Source organism: Apodemus sylvaticus, chromosome 20 (assembly GCF_947179515.1).
Source record: "Apodemus sylvaticus chromosome 20, mApoSyl1.1, whole genome shotgun sequence".
Taxonomy (NCBI): domain Eukaryota; kingdom Metazoa; phylum Chordata; class Mammalia; order Rodentia; family Muridae; genus Apodemus; species Apodemus sylvaticus.
This window is the reverse complement of record NC_067491.1, coordinates 50,351,463-50,371,101: the sequence shown is the minus strand read 5'-3', so window position 1 is coordinate 50,371,101 and position 19,639 is coordinate 50,351,463. Positions and strand designations below refer to the sequence as shown.

General features: G+C 49.0%; 1 protein-coding gene across 1 annotated transcript in view; it reads left to right on the top strand.

Moving 5' to 3' along the window:
* Positions 1-19,639, top strand: part of Nuak1 (NUAK family kinase 1) — a 65,349-nt gene that overhangs the window by 23,193 nt on the left and 22,517 nt on the right. Inside the window, exon 2 of the mRNA XM_052165321.1 lies at positions 6,441-6,561. Within this exon, the coding sequence (XP_052021281.1) occupies positions 6,441-6,561 (121 nt within the window). The remainder of the gene's footprint in view (positions 1-6,440; positions 6,562-19,639) is intronic.

Here is a 19,639-nt window from a genome sequence, read left to right as displayed (position 1 = left end):
ATTGCTTCTGTTGGCTATTTGGTATGTAATGTGACCATGTCATATTTAAGTTAAAGAACAGGAAGAGCCCACGGGTTGGTGATTTAAGCTTAAGGATTCTTTTGTTGGTTCAGTTGGTTTTTCTCTGAGACAGGGTTTCTCCGTGTGGCCTGGGCTGGCCTCGGGCTCATAGCGATCTGCCTGCCTCTGCCTCTAAGTGCTGGGATTAAAGGCATGCAGACCACTGTCTAGCAAGATTACAATTCTTAAACCTCAGAATATAGTGAACTCACCTGAGATATAAAGCCTTTGATATAGTGGGTTCCAGGCCAGCCACGGAAACATAGTTAGACCTATTTGTAAAACAAACAACCTTCTCCTTCATCAATGCCATCACCCCCAGCCTGCCAATTCTTCTAAAAATCATAATGAGCCCCTCCCAATACCTGGCCTCCCCTGCCCCACCCCACCCCACCATGCCCCGCCCCGCCCCGCCCCCACTCACTGCATGTTAACCTTGCTTTGCTCTCATCACTGGTTCAGAGACCATGCCTGCATTTTTGAGGCCAACTCCTTACTCACAATTGACTTGGCGCGATCACCCAACACTGCCTTCCTGTGTGCTTCCTTGTTGCCCCTCCTGGTTTCCGCCAGGTCAGTCACTAGCTTGCGTTCATAAACCCTGACGCAATACCGGGAGTGTAAATCTGCCCTGAGATTTCTCAGTCCTCAGCTCCTCTTCTTGCTGCATTGGTACTGTGCGGACATTCTTGGTACAGCCCCTACAGCCCTGGAAGGCGGGAAAGGTGGGTGGGGGTGGGGGTGGAGGGTTGGACACAGAACAGGGAAGAGTGACCGAGTAGACAAAGATGTCCCCAGTAATTGCTCTGAGCTGGCCCAGACTTTCACTGTTTAAAATCTGGAGCTAAACCACATTGTTTTTTTATAGCAAAAGAAAAATTGAAATCATCCAAGGAATTATTTTGTTTCTGATGGCAGTTTTAGGAAAGCCGGGGCGGAGAACAGGTCTGTATTCTCAGAACTTCTTGCAGGGGTGGGCTGCCTTAGGGCACACACACACATACAATTCTTGGCTTCCCTCTATCCCTTGTCTGCAAAAACACCCATGAATCAACACAATACAACATGAATCAACAGGCTAGGGAGGAGGGCCAAGGAGCCACCTGCCCTGAGGCAGAGCTGGCGCAGCCCCCGCGTGGCCTGTTGCATCCTGACAGCTTGTTGCTCCACAGAACGGAGGGTCATTGAATTGATTAGGGTTTGGGTTGCAACATAGGCTTCTGGGTGGCATTAGCACGATCCAGACAGGGGTTCTGAATCAAGGCCCTCTGGTGATTTGGGGGAATCTGGGGTGTGTGTGGCCCAGATGGAGCAGGGCTCTGCCCCAAAGTCTGTCGAACTCCAGGGTGCCAGTCCCAGACACTGGCCCTACCACGTGGCTGCCCGCCTCCCTGCTGTGGAGCCTTGGAAGGGAAGACCGCGCTCACTTTTCGGCTGCCTCTGATTGCCTTGGTGCTACATGAACGGGTATGCGGCAGGTGTGAGCTCACACCTTGGGAATGGCAGACCGGATGGATCTAGGTGTGAGCTCACACCTTGTGAATGGCAGACCGGATGGGTCGCCAGCTGGCATTGCCTGGATTAGAGGCACTCTCATTCTAAGTGATGTTTGTGATCTGCCTGTGCCTGGGAGGCCCACTGCCCCAGGCTCCCTTCCTCCAGAGCCTACACCCCATAGTACTTCACCTCGTTTCCGGGAGCGCCATCTTGCTGGCCTTTGAAGACTGGGACTCTTGGACTCTGTCACTGGCCGGTGCGGTGCCAGTGTTCTGACTTAGTTGTTACTTTGGTTTTGTTTGTTTTGTTTCTATGTTTTGTGAAGAGCGGATAGCCTTCTGACTGGCCTGGGAACTCCCTAACTCACTATATAGATAAAGCTGGCCTTGAACTCACAGGGATCCTCCTGCCTCTGAGTGCTGGGATTAAAGACATGCACCACCATCCTTGACCCTCACTGTGCTTGATCCTGTATCCACAGCCTCCAGGTTCAGAGGCTTGCTATAAAATGTTGTTATTAGGACCAAGTGTGTGCTCTCTGTGACACGTGCTAAATGTCTGTTATTGCTGTCACTAGGAACAACGATCAAGAGTTTGCATCAGGAGTCCGGCCTGATGGCAGAGACTGGTATCCTAGCCACCCAGGAAGCTGGCAGCTGATAAGTTTAAGACCCATTTGAGCATACCAGGCCAGTCTTGGCAAGCCAGAGAGACTCTGTATCTAAAATAATAAATGAGTTAGAGTGGGTCATGTGGCTCAAATAAAGTGTTTTCTTAGTATGCCTGAGGCCCCAGTTCAATTTCCAACACAGCAAAAACGAAAAAGAAAAGAAAATGTTAGCTATTACGAGAGTTGCTGTGTCAGGACCGCAGACAAGCAGTCAGAGCAGGCTCCCAAGCCCGTGGTCCCTTGGAGAGCATCACTGAATTGCTGCGAAGCTCACTGCAAATGCAGGATCCCAGGTTCTACCCCACACTTCTAGATCCAGAGCTATTGCTTCAGCAAGCTGCCCAAGCGTGCCCTATGTAAGAGGTCCCATTTTAGACTGTTATCTGCAGGCCCACATAGGGCAGGGCGTGAGCACTCACACCTCTGAGGAGACTGGGAAGCCAGAGGACCTTTGCTATCTTGGTTAGAGTAGAGTGGCTTTCTTGCACTAGTGCAGGGCCTACGGTCCACTGGCGTCCTTTCCATGGTCTCTCTGGAAATGTATGATGTTTCCCACCCATGTTTGCTGCTGTATAAGGATGGAGAAGGACTGAGGATAATTGGGGGGCAGGGAAAGCTCATGCTATGACTTGCTGTGCTAAAGTCTCCTTGACCGTGGGTCAGAGCCTGCATCACTGTGTCCTTCAGTCATGTCTGCTTTGTAAACACACCATTCAGGGAACAGATACCCAGGCTCTTGGGCCCCATTTATAGGTGAGGAACAAGAGAGCTGTGGGGTCTAGGATTGCCCAGAGCTGCACCCCTCCAGGAGCTAGCCTGAGCAAACAGGCCTCTGTCTTTCTTTCTCCTACCCTTGCCCTGCTTGTCACCAGGGTCTTAGTACTGTGAAGGAGCAGCCATCTTGGAAGAGGAGGCTGCAGAGCAGGTGGTGTGGGGGGATTAGTCAAGGACAGAAAGTCTGCCGAGCCCAAAGAGGAGACTGAGTCTGTTATGTTTAACAAGAGATGGGAACTGGCTGGGCCGAGTGTGCCTTTGAGGGCCGTCAGCACAGAGCAGAATTCACAGCTCCATGGCCGAGCCTGCTGCTACTACATAAGATTTCTACATTAAACTATAGGGTGGCTTTATTTAAATGCAGAACTGTTTTACACGCTGCATAGTGCTGTCTAGACTGGGGAATATTTGTGACCGTGGCTGCAGTGTGGCACACACACACACACACACACACATCCCTGAGCCTCTTGCCCCAAGCTCCCCCTCAGCCCTGTGCTAGAAAGAAGTGGATCTGGGCAGGGGAAGATGTATATAATCTAAGATATCTGATCATTCATTGTCCCCTTCTCTCTGTGAGCCTTGGGAGATGGGAGAATTGAAAAGCTGGCGGGCGAGAGGGGTTGTCCTCTGTTCATGCCACACATGGCTGCGTGGTTCTTTGATGGCTTGGCGACACGAGGAGTGACATCATTTCTGGCGGTAATTGTTTCCCTCTTCGCCTGTGTTTCCCTACCACCTCTTGCCTTGAGGGCATGGTGGGTGTGTCCTCCTGCTCGTGTGTCGGTAGTCAGGGACAGGTGCTCAAAAAGGGAAATAAAAAGAATGGACAGTCACTGTCACGAAGGCTGAGGTCACGCCCTGCGTGTCGCGTCTCTTTGCTTAGCTGCTGGGGATTTGGAAGAAGGAAGTTGGGCCAGTCCTGGGGTTGCTTTTGGGGTTCAGGTTGTTTACCTTCCTGCCTTGTCTGAATCCAAGGCTGCAGATACCAGTGATACTAGCAACAATGGCTGCTTCAGCTATTTTGAGCTTACCAGTAGTTTCAGGTGGCATCACGTCACAAGACCAGGCACTGTCTAGTCCTGCCTATATTTTGGGGTGCTGTGTAAGCGAATCACTTGCTGTGTCTAGAGGAACCAGCAGGAATTCAAGTTTGCTTTGAGGACGAGAGGAAGGTTGTACTTATGCTCACTGTGAGTAAAAGCGGCTGCCGTTTACCGAGCAGTTACCTGGTCCTAGTCTGAGGCATCTGCTGTGCAGGCTTCCGCAGGACCCATGAAACAGTCTGTGAGTTCCTTACTAATGGGTGAAGAAACGGGGGCATGGAGAGGCTATCCAACCTGCTCCAGGCCACACAGCTAGAGAGTGGCACTGAGCCAAGCTTCTAACCTTTACCCCACGTATCCGTGCACCGGCCCAGATTATCTTTCAGCTTCTGAGACAGATACCCACTTAGGGTCTGTGGTTCCGAGTCTCTGTTCTTAACAACCTTTTGAAAGTGTCCTTTGTGGCTGTTTGGGTCCTACACACATAGGCCTGGTGTGCAGCAAACAAGAGAAGAAGAAAGGGGGCATCTGTTATTCCCTAATGTCCTGAAGGGGGTGTGGAGGGCCCAGAGGGAGTGAAGTGCCAGCGCCGGTTGGTTGGAGGGTTGGTTGGAGGGGAGGCACCCAGCAGAGGCTGGCACAAGTAGGATGCTGTGTCACCGTGTCACGGCACACAGAGCTCTTCACAGCATCTGGCTTGTGAAGAGCTAGATGAAGAGCTAGAAGAGTTAGATGCCTAATGCGTGCTGTGCTGACTCTGCCTCTTGGGATTCCTGCAATTGTTTCTCCGTTTGCCTTTAGTTGGCTGGCTGACCTTGGAAGGGTCATCTCCACCCCACCGCGGAGGTTGGCAGTGGCACTTCGTTCAGTGGTTCCTGGCTCTTGTCTCTCCTGAATTCCCACCCGGCCCATTTGCAACGGGAACCTTTTCAATAGAAGATGTGGTGCATTCCCAGAGAGGTTTTGGTTGGAGGGACAATCACCTTGGTTTTTAACGATCTCGGGCACCCTTTGCGTTTCTGCAGTGCTAAGCGGGGGTGGGGGGTGGGAGGGTGGGGGTGGGGGTGGTGAGAATATGGGCACTTTCCTTTCATGCCCAGCTGGATGCATTGCCTTGGCGGGGGCACCACGAGGCTCTTGGCCTGCCTCTGGGCTCTTGCAGGGAATGGACAGAGGGCTCATTTTCTCCTGTGCTAGAATGTCCTTACCTCTCTGACCCTGGATGATGGAGGGATGTAGTACTATGGTGATTTGACAATCGGGCTTCCTGGAGGCCAGGCTCTGCTCACTGCACACTCGGAGGGGTGGTTTCTGACCTTGGCCTGTCTTTGGTTTTTGAAGGAATGTGGAAGTTGCTCCAGCAGCCACCCACGTCCTTCAGGGCCTGTGTGTGTTCTCTGTCTGCCGCATCCAGGAATCAGCTCCCAGGATACAGGCCTCACTCAGCCAAGATAAAGCTTGTCAGTCCTGGTTTTCCATTTGACGTAAGCAGAGGAGGCTCTTCTGGCTGCATTGAGGGCCTGGGTAGCTCTGAGCCTGGCACTGTAGTCACAGGGGCTCTGGCGCTGGAAGGCTCCTTCTTCTTAGCCAGCCCCAGGGTCCCCCAGGAGCTAAGGAGGGTGACCTCCACTGGGTCCCCAGATGGACTTCCTGTGTGCTATGTCTGAGCTGCTTTTGGTCACCGAATGGGAACAGGATGTCAGAGAGTTCAGAGGTCATCTTTACGTGGTTGTTGGGCAGCATCATTTAACGTCTTTTATTTATTCTTATATTTGTGTTCATGTGTGTGTGAGTGTGTGGTATTGTGTGATATGTGTGTGGTATTGTGTGATATATATATGTGTGTGTGTGTGTGTGTGTGTGTGTGTGTGTGTGTGAACACTTTGTAATGGACTGCTCCTTGGTTGGGAGGAGGATGGAGGAAGGGTTTGCACACTTGAAGCAAAGGTGTTAGCCTAGGCTGGACCTTCAGAATGAGGATCTGAAGGCTGCACAGGCTTTGGGATTGGCCACACAGTGATTTTTTTTTTCTCTTTAAGTCATTGTCTCAGCTTTACGATAAACTAAATGCTTAGATTTTACCTTCCATAATCACAGTCACCCTGCGAAGCCACTTCAGTTTTGCCCCCACTGCAGCTGGTTAAACAGCTACTGCTTAATGAAGAAGAAGAGGAGGAAGAGGAGGAGGAGGAGGAGGAGGAGAAGGAGGAGGAGGAGAAGGAGGACCCAAACCCTGGGCTGTTTATAAATGGAAGGCATTGCATGGGTTGTTGTGGAGATGTTGTGGTTGTCACTTTGGACCACAAGCAACATTTACATTTTTTCACCCCCCTCAACAATGGCTAATTTGCTTCTGTTTAGTTCTCTGAGTAACGTTTCATTTCCTGACTTTATAGGTTGCTATAAAATCCATCCGTAAGGACAAAATTAAGGACGAGCTAGACATGGTTCACATCAGACGAGAGATTGAGATCATGTCATCCCTCAACCATCCTCATATCATCAGTATTTATGAAGGTCAGTGACTCTCTTTCCCATACTTCTGTATTCGGTACCGCTTCACATACCACAGGGGCCTTGCCAAGACTTTGAGGTAATTGCCCTTCTGGGCAGGAGCCAAATATTTTGCTTCATAATATAAAAATAGCTAAGCGTTATCTCCTATCTGGTTACATCCAATGCAATCAGATACACAGGGCAGCTCATCTGAATCATAAAACATCTCTGACCGCCACCATCTTCCCTCTTGGCTTTGGCTGTTGCTAAGTAACCTGTCTTACTGAAAGCCGGCAGTCCAGAAAGACAGGTTTCTTATATTAAAAAAAAGCTCCTCCCTGGGTGACCGGTGACTGTGGGCAGGTGGCCAGCCTCGGCCCTCCCACCTGATGGCCACGCTGGGACTAACAGGTCCTCCAGGCGACTCTCTTCGAATCGGAAGTAAGCGCAGAGGGGTGGACAAGGCACTGAGAAGGAGCCCAGCTCGGCTGGTGGCTGGCGTGGGGGGGGAGGGGGAGGGGGGGAGCAGGGCGGGGCTTGTAAAACGATGATGCTTCATTTTTGCTTTGGGCCTTTATAGGAAGAAGTAGAATGTGTAAGTCTCCCACAGCAGTCATTTTTCATATTCTGCAGAAACATTACATAAGCCATGACTGTCTATCACAGCAGAGGTCGACATCCAGCTATCACTCCCAGTTTGACAAATAGTTCTTAACCTTATTTTTTTTTAAAACTAATTTCTCTCTCTATTTATGTGGTTTTTATTCAGGGTTAAATTATGCTGCGCAGACTCCTTTGCGTTTTTAAATGTATTGTGTCCAAATGTTTCCCTACTATATATAAATATATGTGAATAAAGTTATATACATTTAAAAATATATTGATATATTAATAGATATATTATTATTAGTTTATTGGGGAATCGAGACAAGGGCTCACTTGTCTGGAACCTACAGAAATCCCCCTGTCTCTGTCTCCTGAGGGCTGGGGTTAAAGGTGTGTGCCATCACAATGTTCTCCCCAGAATATTTTTAAATATATGGTTAAGTTAGGAAAATGAACTTCTTTTAAATATGAACTTTCTTTTCATTTCCGATCCATACAAATGTATCAGGTAAAGGAAATAAGATGGTGGCCCTAGATTTTTTTAGTTTATATTTTTTATTATTATTTTTTAAAATCTGTTGCATTCGTCTTTTCTCTTTGTTACTTTTCATCCGAAAGTCAACACTGCTGATACCTTTTCTGCTTTTTCAATCTTTTTTGGGATATCCTTGGAGATGGGGCTTAACATTTTTTATTTGAATTTCTAATTACGTGATTCTTATTTGTGGGGTATATGCCTGGGAATGGAAGCCACAGCTCCCCCGGGAGCTGGTTACATGTGACTGAGCCACTGACAGGTGGGCTGGGTCCTCTGCAAGGACAGTAGACCTAACCACTGAGCCATCTCTACTGCCTTTCTCTTTAAAGGGAGATTTTCACTCACCCAGTCACGCACACACCTCTTGCAGTGGCCTTTGACGTGCTGTGACTGGGTCACCTCAGCATCGTTTAGAGTAGAGACGACTACCGGTCCTCATCTGGGACCACGGAATGGAACACATTAGAGGCAGGCCCAGGCAGTCCGCAAGCTCAGCCAGCTTGGGGACCATCGACTTCTTCTTGGGCCCCTCCCTCCTGCCCCCACTGCAAATCCGTGAGCTGGGCAGGTCAGGTGTTCCCATTGTGTGGATGTGAAGACTGAGACCCTGGGAGGGTAATAATGACTTGTTGGGTGGAAGTTGAACCTCGAGCTGATGGCGGGGAGGTCCCTTCGGAGGGCTGTCTCCAGCTTCTCCCTCGGGCACGCAGAAGGCCACCTTCTCATCCCTTCATATCCCCTGCAAGTGCCACCTTTCTGGCCAAGCTGGATTAGGGTCCATGCTAATGGCCTCAGTTAAACTTAATTATCTCTGTGAGGACATTTAGACAGAGCCACATCTTGATGTACAGGGCATCTTAGGACTTCGATCTGAGTTTTGAGCAGGGGACACAATCTAGCCGGTCACGCAGCTGGCTGGTGGCCCTAACACTGGGCCCCCTGACTGCATTTTTTCCTTCAGCAGTGCTTTCACCCTATTTTCTGACCTTGTGCCTTGCCTGCCCTGCTGGCTCTGTGGCCACTTCGACTGGGCTTTTCTTTCCTGACCTTGCTAACCCTTCAGGCCTGGGAGGGTATTGGCAGCAGGGGACAGAGGTGAGATTGTGTGCCAGTCTTCTGCCACACACAGACCGATGGGTGTCTTCTCTGGAAACTGAAGGACAAGAGGCCAGCCAGGAGTCTGTGCTGAGCGCGGATAGGCGTTCATTTGCTTACTGGAGCACCTAAATGATCATTTGGGCATTAGTGGAGTGAATTGGTACTAGAAAAACCCTTTATAGCTTCTTCTTCAGTAAGGACCTATGGAATCACCCTATGCACATGCACACAAACACATGTAGAGGCCCACCAATACCACTGGCTTCAGCCTGATAAAATAATACTGTGCCTAGTCCTGTTTAGTGAGCTTTCGGCTCTCCCGAGGGAAGGAGCATCTTGTTTGGCTGTATTGGAGCGTGCTAAAGTACCCACTGCGCCCAAGGCCCTACCACCCTTAAAATACAAGGGCAAAGGACGCACGCTCCACTCTTTCTCAGAGGTGACATGGAAGAAGGGGAGACGCACAGTGATTGAGTGAATTTTGACCACCTGATTTTTGAGATGAGCCCTGTATGGAACAGTTGGGCTTTGTAGGCAAAGGGAACACAAGTGGGTATTTTTGACAACATTTCTGCCCATAATCTTGATGAGAAGCTTGTGTCCCACCCCCGTGGGCTCCCGGTACAGGTGGTTTCCGGGCAGTTTACTCTCAGCCCCATGAAATGATGGTAACTTCAGTGAATCAGCTCTGCTATTCATCATTGGATCTTAAACTTAATCCCTTTGAAGCATGCCTTTCTGGAAGCGGTCTCTGGGGTGAACTGTCCTGTTGATCCTCTGGTGAGGGTGATTTACCCTCAAATTTGTCAACTGTGTGTGGATGCAAACCATCACCCGGCTTCTATTGCTAAATCAATAAGGGAAGAGGTGTGTGTTTTCTAGTGTGTGATGCTGGAGTAACCTAATCTCAGAGAAATCTCAGACAGCATCTCAGGGTGGACTCCTGGTTCCCACTCAGAGGAATTCCATCCTCTCAGCAGGGAGGCAATTGACAATGCGGAAAAGCAGCACAAAGGGGGAGTACAGGAATGTTCAACTTGGTCGCCTAGAATGGAAGAGATAAAAACGGATTTTGTCTGCGGTTCTGATTTCAGGACTAAGTTCAGACATCAAAGGCGGTTTGTCTCACCCCCACTTCCCCTTTGAAAGCCTAGAAAACCCATCCGCCAACTCTCTGGAGACTAATATCTTTACTGCAGTGCACAAGGCTTGGGAATCCAGCCTCCCATCTGGTCATAGTACCACATTTGAAAACAAAAAGGTGGGGCGTGGGGGCTGTGCAGCCTGCGTCTTCATGTGTGTGCCCTCCGCTTGGGGTTCTGGAAATCTCTCTTCCTGGCCACGCCTGAGTGCCTCACTTTACTGGCTCTTTGTATTTCAATGTGCTGGAGAGGGAGGACCTTCATTCTTTCATGTTAGGTAAGGGGAATCCTGGTTTCCTGCAACACAAAACAGAAAGGCATATTTTGGTATTCATTACCTACTGTCGAGCCATCTGTCTGTCTTTCTGTCTGTCTGTCTACTGTCTGTCTGACTGTCTCTCTGTCTCTGTCTGTCTGCTTGTCTGTCTGCTTGTCTATCTGCCTATCTGCCTATCTGCCTATCTGCCTATCTATCTGTCTATCTATCTATCTATCTATCTATCTGCTTGTCTGTCTGCCTATCTATCTACCTACCTATCTATCTATCTACCTACCTACCTACTTTTGGTTTTTCAAAAGAGGGTCTCTCTGTGTAGCCCTGGCTGTCTTCGATTTCTTTGTAGACCTGACTGGCCTGGAACTCATAGAGATCTACTTGCCTCTGCTTCCTCAATGCTGGGATTAATGACGTGTGCCACCACCGCCCAGCTGATCATTCTCTTAATTAAGAGTGTTTAAACATTGATCGTTAAACAAAGAAGGAATGAAATCGTTAAACTTCTCTTTTGATAAACATGCCAATCTTCTGCCCTGCCTGTGAGCCCTATGCCTGCTCTTCTGGAGAAGACACAGGAGCCTGCATTCTCAAACAGTCTCTGAGTTCCCACCGTGAGGCACTTTGGATGAAGTTACTGTCAATGTAGGATTCCATGTGCAAATGAACAGAACTGCTAGGCGTGTGCTGGGTGGGGTCTGCTTAGCAAATGCTAGAGAACTGCTTTCTATTTTATCGTATGCATAGCTTGTGTGTGTATGTCTGTTTGCATTTATGTAGGAGTATGTATGTGTGCATGCATATGTTCGTGTGCACACATGTGAGCATGCATGTGTGTGTGTGTGTGTGTATGTGTGTCCTAGGTTGATGTTTCTCTTGGTTGCTTGCCGCCTTACATATTGAAGTGTGGGTCTGTCATTCGAACTCAGAACCCCCTGATTCGAGCCTCTTGCATGCTGGGATTACAGGCAGGACCCATGCCCACTTGGCATTTACATGGGGTTTAGGATTCAAACTTCAGTCTTCATGCTTATATGGCACACACTTTACCCACTGAGCTGTCTCCTTGCCTGGTTCTTACAGCTTTGCTATCTAGGGAAAGTTGGATAGAAACTTACCGGGGTTGGGGGGGGGAGGCTGAGCCCGTACGTGCCAGGTCCATGATTCTTCATCTTAAGTGCACATGGATAACCCTATGGCAATTTGTGACTCTAATGTCTGCACCTCAACGCCAAGGCTTCTGATTGGTCAGGCTGAGAAATGTAGAGTGACCCCTGAAACCAAGAGGACACTAAGCGTTGCTCTTGGCACCGGTCTTGGTATAATCATCTGTCACCGAAACAGTCAGATAACATATTCTGGCCACAGTCACCGGAAGAGCAGTGAGTGGGTGACGCCTTTAGTCTTGGGTTGGCTTTGAAAGTGGACCTCGGGACACCCTGAAGCCGTTTGGTGAGCTCGGGAAGCAGTGTGCTGTGTTTCTATTTCCTCTCTTGAGCCTGCGGCAGTTTGCTGGGTAGTGATTTATTTTACTCCTCTGCTGCCAGCCCCACAAGTTCCAGTTGAAGGCCTCGCAGACTGGGCCCGACCGCATGGCCATCGCTGTTCACGAGGCCCCAGGGCTCAGCTTGCTGTAACTGTAGGAGTGAGTTTCTTGGTGTATGTCAGTGCGACCGCAGTTTAAATGTTTCCTGTGAAATTAGCTCCTTGACCTTCAAGTGTATTATTTTCATTTGATTACATCCAAGCCATTTTTTTTCTAGAGGCCGGAGATTAGAAATAAAACAAACAAAAAACAAATGTTTCTCCCTGATTGTCTTGCTTCGCCCTTCTGAATTTCCTGCAATTCAATATTTCCTAGTGCTTTAAATAATGCCATTTAATGCCATTTATACTTGAACACGAGCTTTTTTTTGGAACTCTATAATACAGGGCCTTCGGAGATGAACCAGGGCCATTTCATCGTTTGCTTACACCTAACATGCATTTAGGAAGGAAGGCTCATGAACCCCCAAGAGTGGTCTTATATGTGACTACCTGAAGGAAGATTGGGGATGTAGAACTTCTCCCCTGCAGAAGTCTGGGCTTTTTTGATTGGAGGATTTATGTAACCCTCCAGTACCTCCATGAATCCTGACAGAGAGCTCATGCTGTGACTGGTGTGTGTGTGTGTGTGTGTGTGTGTGTGTGTGTGTGTGTATGTGTGTGTATTTTGTGGTATAAATCTTACTGTGCTCTAACACTGATAGCGAACTGGCAACCAGGGACTGAAACGGGGATCCTGGCTAAGAGAGCTAGGCTTAGGGATAGAGAGATGGCTCAGTGGTTAAGAACATTTCCCACTCTTGCCAAGGACCTGAGTTTGGTTCCCAGCATCTCCTCAGAGTAGTTCATAACCTTCTATAACTCCAACTCCAGGGGATCCAACATCCTCCTCTTATTAAGTATGGATGCTCACAAGCTCATAGCTACACAGAGACACACATGCATACCTGTATCCTATAATAAAAAGCTGTAATAAGAGAGAGATGGAGGGAGGGAGAGAACTGCACTTAACTTTGCAGGGGGCCACTTGTGATGTCTGCACAAGTGAACTCACTCCCTGTGTCACTGCCCTCTCACCTCCTGTCTCTGTATGTCCATCCACCCATCCGTGTGTCTGTCTGTCTCTGTCTATTCATCTGTCTCTGTATGCCTGCCTGCCTGCCTGTCTGTCTGTATCCATCTGTCTGTCTCTGTCTCTGTTTCTGACTCTGTCTGTATCCATCTGTTTGTCTCTATCCCTTTCTGTCTGTCTCTTTCTCTCTCTTCACACACACACACACACACACACACACCACACACACCAGTGCAAATATGGTTCCACCTATGCAGGTTTGTAACCCTAGCTCTCACCCACGCTCATTTCCCTTCTTCTTACACCACGAGGCTTGCTGCCCGTGATGGCAGCTGTGTGCTGTCACAGTCTTTCCAATGATGTGCAACTGAGAGCGGCAACCTCTGCAGAATGGCTCCACCCTGCACCGTGGGTCACTCATTAGCCACACCAGAGGGAGGGTGGGTGCTAGGTACTGACTTGGCTTTTCCTCCTTGGCCAGGTGGCTGGGGTGAGCCAAGCCCCCCCCCCCCCACACACAGCCAAGCCTCCTGCTGAGCTGAGCATTGTGGGAGAGGAGCCACAGCTGACTGGGTATCCCTGTCACTGCCAGGTCAGCGGGCTTGCTGAAGGAAATGGACTGTCAGTCTGGGGTCTTTCCTTCTACTTGGGGTGGTTATAAGCATTCATACCAGTTAGCATGGATAAGGACTGACTGAAACTCAGTCTCCTAGCAACTGGTATGCACTCCCCCTCAACCCGCCCCCCCACCTTACTCTCCTCTCTTTCTTTGGTGTGTGTGTGTGTGTGTGTGTGTGTGTGTGTGTGTGCTGAGTTTGTGGTGCCCATTCCACCTTAGAGTCCCAATAAGTTGCTATGGAGATGTCCACTCCCCGGCTATGGTTTAGGGAGCTGAAGTCCAGTGGCCAGCCCAGGCTTGAGACGTGTGCCTCTTCTCTGTCTTAGCCCCCTGCCCTCCTAGAGTTTGGCATTGCCCCTCTCCCCAGTATTTATAACTCAGACATAAAGGAAGAGACATTAGTGAGCCTGCTGCATCTCCTCTTCCTCAGACAGAATCCATACCTTGTTTTATTTCCTAGTTGTTTGATTTATCTTATTTATTTATTTTTTGAGCCTAGGTCTCTGTAAGCCCAGTCTCCTGAGAATCAGGATTACAGGCACATATCACGACACCTGGTTATACGTTCGTCCTTTGGCTTCCGTGAAGTCTGCCTCTGGACTGGGTGGGTGGCCAGGCTGGGTATGGCCCTCCTTAAGCATTCCAGCCAGTAGCCCTCACATTGTAAGACATGAGAGAGGCAGAAAGCCTTCCATTGTCCAAACTGGGAAGTGCCTGCCCGTGATTCAGCTCTGACCACCCCACTGACAATGGGGACTGTTAGTCTAGCTGTATTTTCTCACCCTTACTATGGGGAGCTTGCAGACATCAGAGGACTATTTTGTAAAGCCATGGGCCCCTGAGGTATTTGCAATTTAGTTCTTGGGAATACACTTTTGAAGAACTAATCCTGTACTGACTCAGTGACTAATTAGGTGGCCGCCGACGCTTTCAAGAAAAGATTCTTGTGTTTCTGAAATGAAAAGCAGGCTGGGAGTGCCTGTGAGAATCTTCCCTGTCCTTAATACAAGTGAGTCCCCTGGGAGAGGAAAGGTGCTTCTGGCAGTTTGAGGACATTAATAAAAACACTCGCTGTCTGGTGTGAGCGGAGGTACACTGAACAGATAGAATCAGACCCACGCGGAGAACTCCGACCAGCCCCCTCCTAATCATTTGCTCCTTTGGCCTAAAACCAGCAAACTCCTCTTCCTCCCTCGAGAGTCCATGTGAACCAGAAAGCTAGCTTCCATTTCCATAGGAGGAAAATTTCCATTTTCCAGAACCATCTGCCTCTACCTAGAACATCCTGTAAAGTGATCCCCACTCTACTGTCCTGCTGAGAGGCCTGGTGCATTTGTCTCAGAAACGGCCTGTGGATGGTTAAAAATCCCAGGATGCCCTGCTCCTGAGTGTTTCTCCTGGGCCAGAGTTTTTGTGTCGTGCACTTTCTCGCTTTTTCAAGCTATACAAGCAGTGCCATCAGCCTCGGGGGCAGGAGAGGGGAATTGTTAGGAGCTCTGTAATGAGTGTGGTTGTGAAAGCCGGCCGATCAGAAGTCAGAAGTGAACTGTCAGAATGAGCATCTGATAAAGTTCAGGCTTAATGTGGAGATGCGGCGGTTGCTATAGCAACCATTCCACCACTCTCTCCCTTGAAATAGAAAATAAACAGAAAGGGAGAAAAGTAATCCAAGTTGGTTTCTGGGAAGGAGCAAGACGCTGACAGAAGAAAGAAGTGCCTGGATGTCCTATGGTCTGCCAGAACTACAGCAGTAGGGTCTAATTAAAGCAAGCCCTGAGTCACTTGGCCTGTTGGGCCCCAGGCCTGTTTCCCCTAGAAATCTTCTCAGACTTATTCAGGTTTGCATCACTGGTCCTTCTCCCTTGTCCTCTGGATGCTAAGAGTCTGAGCCACACAGTTCGACTCGTGGATTATTTGCTAAGCTCCATTTCCAAGTAGGGCATGACTTCTTGAAGGCGAAGGCTATGATTTATATTGTTTGATCAGCTTTGACACACGGCAGAATGAGCAGAGAGTTCACTGACCGATAGAGAGTGTTCAGAAAAAGCAAAGAGTTAGACTCCCATCAAGGAGAAACTTTTCTGAGCACAGTGCAGGAGGAATGAATGAAGGTGGGGTGGGGAATGAATGAATGGAAATGGGGGATGAATTGATGGAGGTGGGGAAGAATGAATGAATGGAGGAGGGGAAAGAATGAATGAATGGAGGTGGGGGAGAATGAATGAATGGAGGTGGGGGAGAATGAATGAATGGAGGTGGGGGAGAATGAATGAATGGAGGTGGGGGAGAATGAATGAATGGAGGTGGGGGAGAATGAATGAATGGAGGTGGGAGAGGGAAAGAGTCAGAATAAAACCATGCATAGATTTTTTAGGCACACAAATTTGGATTCAAAGTCTTATTGGTTATCTATCCAAAAATTATACACATAGACATGCAGCAAAAGCAAAAGACGTGTGAGATGCAAGAATGTTCCCAGTTGGGCTGGGCAGACAGCTCAATAGGTAATTGTACTTGTTTTTGCAGGGGACCTAGGTTCAGTTCCCAGCACACACATGGTGGCTCATGACCAATCGTAACTCCAGTTCCAGGAGAGCCAATGCCCTCTTCTCAGCCCTGAGGGCACCAGGCGTAAATCCGGTGAATGTATATACATGTAGGCAAATGCCCATCCATGTGTATACGCATATACATACAAATCAAATCAGTAAACGTAACAACAACAACAACAATAGTACATGTTCCCAGAAAGTCTGCTCATAGGGATCCTTAGCTGGAAACGGTTCAATGTTTATCTGAGGTAGAAGGAATAAGCCAACAAATACCCCTGTGTGATAAAGAGTTCACAGCATGAGCAAAGACTTCAGTGACACAGAAGCGTGTGAATCATTCTCATCTACATTATTTGTGGTTATTGAAGTCACTCAAAAGAATATACCCTACATGGTCCATTGTTTAAGAACTTCAAAAGAAGCAAAACTCACCCACCTCACTGACTTATAGTCAACATGGCATGGTATTGTCTTATTATAAGCCAGAGAGCTCTGAGTGGGGCGCCTGGAGCTGGTAGTGTTGCTCATGGGTGGGAGTAATGGTTCTCCAATCATGAAGCGGGATAATGTCGACACAGGTTGAGCATCCCAGATTCAGAAACCTGAAGTGTGAGATGCTCCAGGATGCTACATGTTTGAGCATCGTTGTGGTAGACCAACACGTGGACAATCCACATACTGTGAAACTTTGTCTCACGCCTACAGTTCCTAAAAATGCAGGATTATTGTTTTAACTTCGGAGGGTGGACAACATGACAAGGCAAACCAACAAACACGACAGGAGAAAAGGGCTCACTTCTGCTTACTTGTTACAGTCTGTCATGGAGGGAGCCAGGAAAGACACTCAAGACAGCAAGCTGGAGACAGAACTGAAGGAGGAGGCGTAGAGGAGTGAGCAGCACTGGCTTGCTTTCAGGCTCTCTCTCACCCAGGACTACCTTCCCAGGGGTGACAACACCCACATCTCTCTATTAATTAAGAATATGCTCCCACAGATACACCCACAGACACACCCCTGGACACACCCACCCACAGACACACCCACCCAGGACACACCCACAAACACACTCATTGACATCCATACCCACAGACACACTCTCAGACCAATATGATGGAGACACTTGCTCAACTGAGGGTCCCTCTCTGGTGTCTCTTGACTTTGTGTCAACTCACCCAGCACCAATGCCTTCAGCCTATTTCTACTAGATGTATATGAAATGTAAGTGAATATCCTGCTCAGACTTGGGTTCCCCAGGTATGCCATTATGTAGATGCATATATTCTAAAGTTCCTTGGCCCCAAGCTCATGGTCCCTGTACTGGTTTCATGGGATCACTGTGGTCTGTCAGTGCTGGGCCTGTGACATGCAGTCACTGGTGAGGGGAGGGAAGGCGAGGTCTCTGGGAAGGGGTGAGTCTTGGGCTGTTTCGGGGGTCCGGGATTCCTGATTCCACTCTGGCCTTCATTTTCCTCTTTTCTGTTGCCCTGGTGATGTTTACTCACCTGCCTGGCTGCCCAAGAACTCCCCTGGGTATTTATTTGCTACCTTCCTTAGTATTTCATTCACAACCCTCTTCTTGCCTCTCTTTCCCTGGGACCTGGCTGGAGACTGTTGCTTTTCTCGAGGTGTTTCTTCTCCTCAGTCTGTCTTCACACCCTCTCGCTACTTGGTCACATCTTTTTAAACGATCGCCAATGTCGTCCACACAGTAGATGCTTTCTGTGGTTCTCTCGCTTTCCTGAAGCCCAGGCCGGGCAGCACAGGTTCCTGGCACGGTGCTGTGGGCTGACTCAGGCTGAGCTAAGTTTCTATTCAGGGCCTGCAGTTTCCTGGTAGGCCTGGCAGGCATGTCAAGGGCCACAGTTTTCCTTACCATCTTGGAGCCACTGGGCTTCTGGGTAAAAGTGTCTGGCCAAGAGACACAGGCTTTCATTTTTCAGAAAGGAAACCCTTCCCAAGTGATGGAAAACAAGCTTTTGCTCAGTGACTAATAATATAAACACAGACAAGATTTCTGGGCTTATAAATAACCAGTTGTAAAAAGCGCTCGAGGGGAACAAACCATTTTTTGCAAGAAGAATGGTCACAAAGATGTCTACCACTTCTCCGTTAGTGACCTTAGTCATGGGTAAGGAGCCTCAGACCTATGATACAGAGTCGGCCATTTCTCCATGCTGATTCCCAAGACCTTAACCTTAGCCATTGTAAATACCAGTTTCTGCTGGGTTCCTTCCTGTTCGAAGACCCTGAGCATCTTGGGTAGCCATGGCATGGTACAAAGTAACACATCGGAAAGGAAAGTCTTAGGGCAGTTAAGTAACAACTAGAGACCTCAGCAGCCTCCCTGACAGGCCATTATATTCTCCAAATGAAGGATTCTCTTGGGCACACAGAGAGTTCTGAGGCCCTGCTGACGGCCCATGACAACAAGGGGGTGGTCTTATTTAGATACCTCTACAGGCGTCCAGTGTTTCCTGTACTAGACCCAGAGCCCTTCCTCTGGGTGTGAGTAGGGACATGGAAATGTCCCAGTTCACCTGCAGCACCTGAGAGAAAAGCCAACTGTCCAAAGGCAGACAAGCCCAGGTGTGAGCATTTTCCAAATATTTCATCTGTTTAGTCACCAGGTCTTTTTTTTTTTTTTCCCAGCGTGCCTTGCAGGATCCGTGCTCCAGGAAACAGTCTTTGCAGCTGTTCTGCTTCTCAGACATTTGACACTGGAGTGACAGGGAAGGGTTGGAAGCCAACGAGGATGTAGTGGGGTGACGCAGGTGTATGGACCCAGTCAGAGTGTCAGGCTGTGCCCACAGAAGGTGCTTAGTGAAGTACTTGTGTGCCGCCTCTGATGGTCCTGTCTGTGGGGAGGTGTGCCCCCGATGTTCAGATGAGTCTCAGTCACCTTTAAGGATGCTCTAGAGTGGGATGTGAGTGCTTGTTTACTTGTGTGTGCGTGTGTGTGTGTGTGTGTGTGTGCGCATGCATGCATGCGTGTGTGTGTGTGTGTGTGTGTGTGTGTGTGCGCGTGCGTGCATGTGTGTGTGTGTGAAAGCATCTTTTCCTTCCTTCTTCCTACCTTAAAAAAACAAACCCAGAAGCCAGCTGCTTTCAGAAGCGTGTGTGTCACCCGCGTTTGCAGCCTGAGCCATATGTCCCAAGGCCACCTTCGTACTTCCCAGAGTGAATGAAATCCTGGTAGGAGCCAAGAGGCTGGGTAGGGAGAGGCCAGCAGACTCCAGAGCAGCAGCCAGTTTGGCTGTCCCCGTTCCCTCCCTCTGCCTCCTACCGCCTGCCTTCCCCTTCATGTTATCAGAGAGAGCTGGCTGGACTGGCAGGAGCCGGAAAGGAAGTGTGGGAGGGGTGACCTTCTAGCAGCCAGAGGCAAGGTGTGGAAGGGCACGAGCTCAGCTTCAGGCAGGTCCAGGTCAGCTCAGCTGCTCGTTGAATGTGCGTGTTTGTCTCAGTGCCAGGCCCGGGGTCCAATGATGATGATGATGATGATGATGATGATGATGGTGATGATGGTAATGATGGTGATGATGATGGGGGTCCAATGATGATGATGATGATGATGATGGGAGTCCAATGATAATGATGATGATGATGATGATGGGGGTCCAATGATGATGATGATGATGATGATGATGATGGGGGT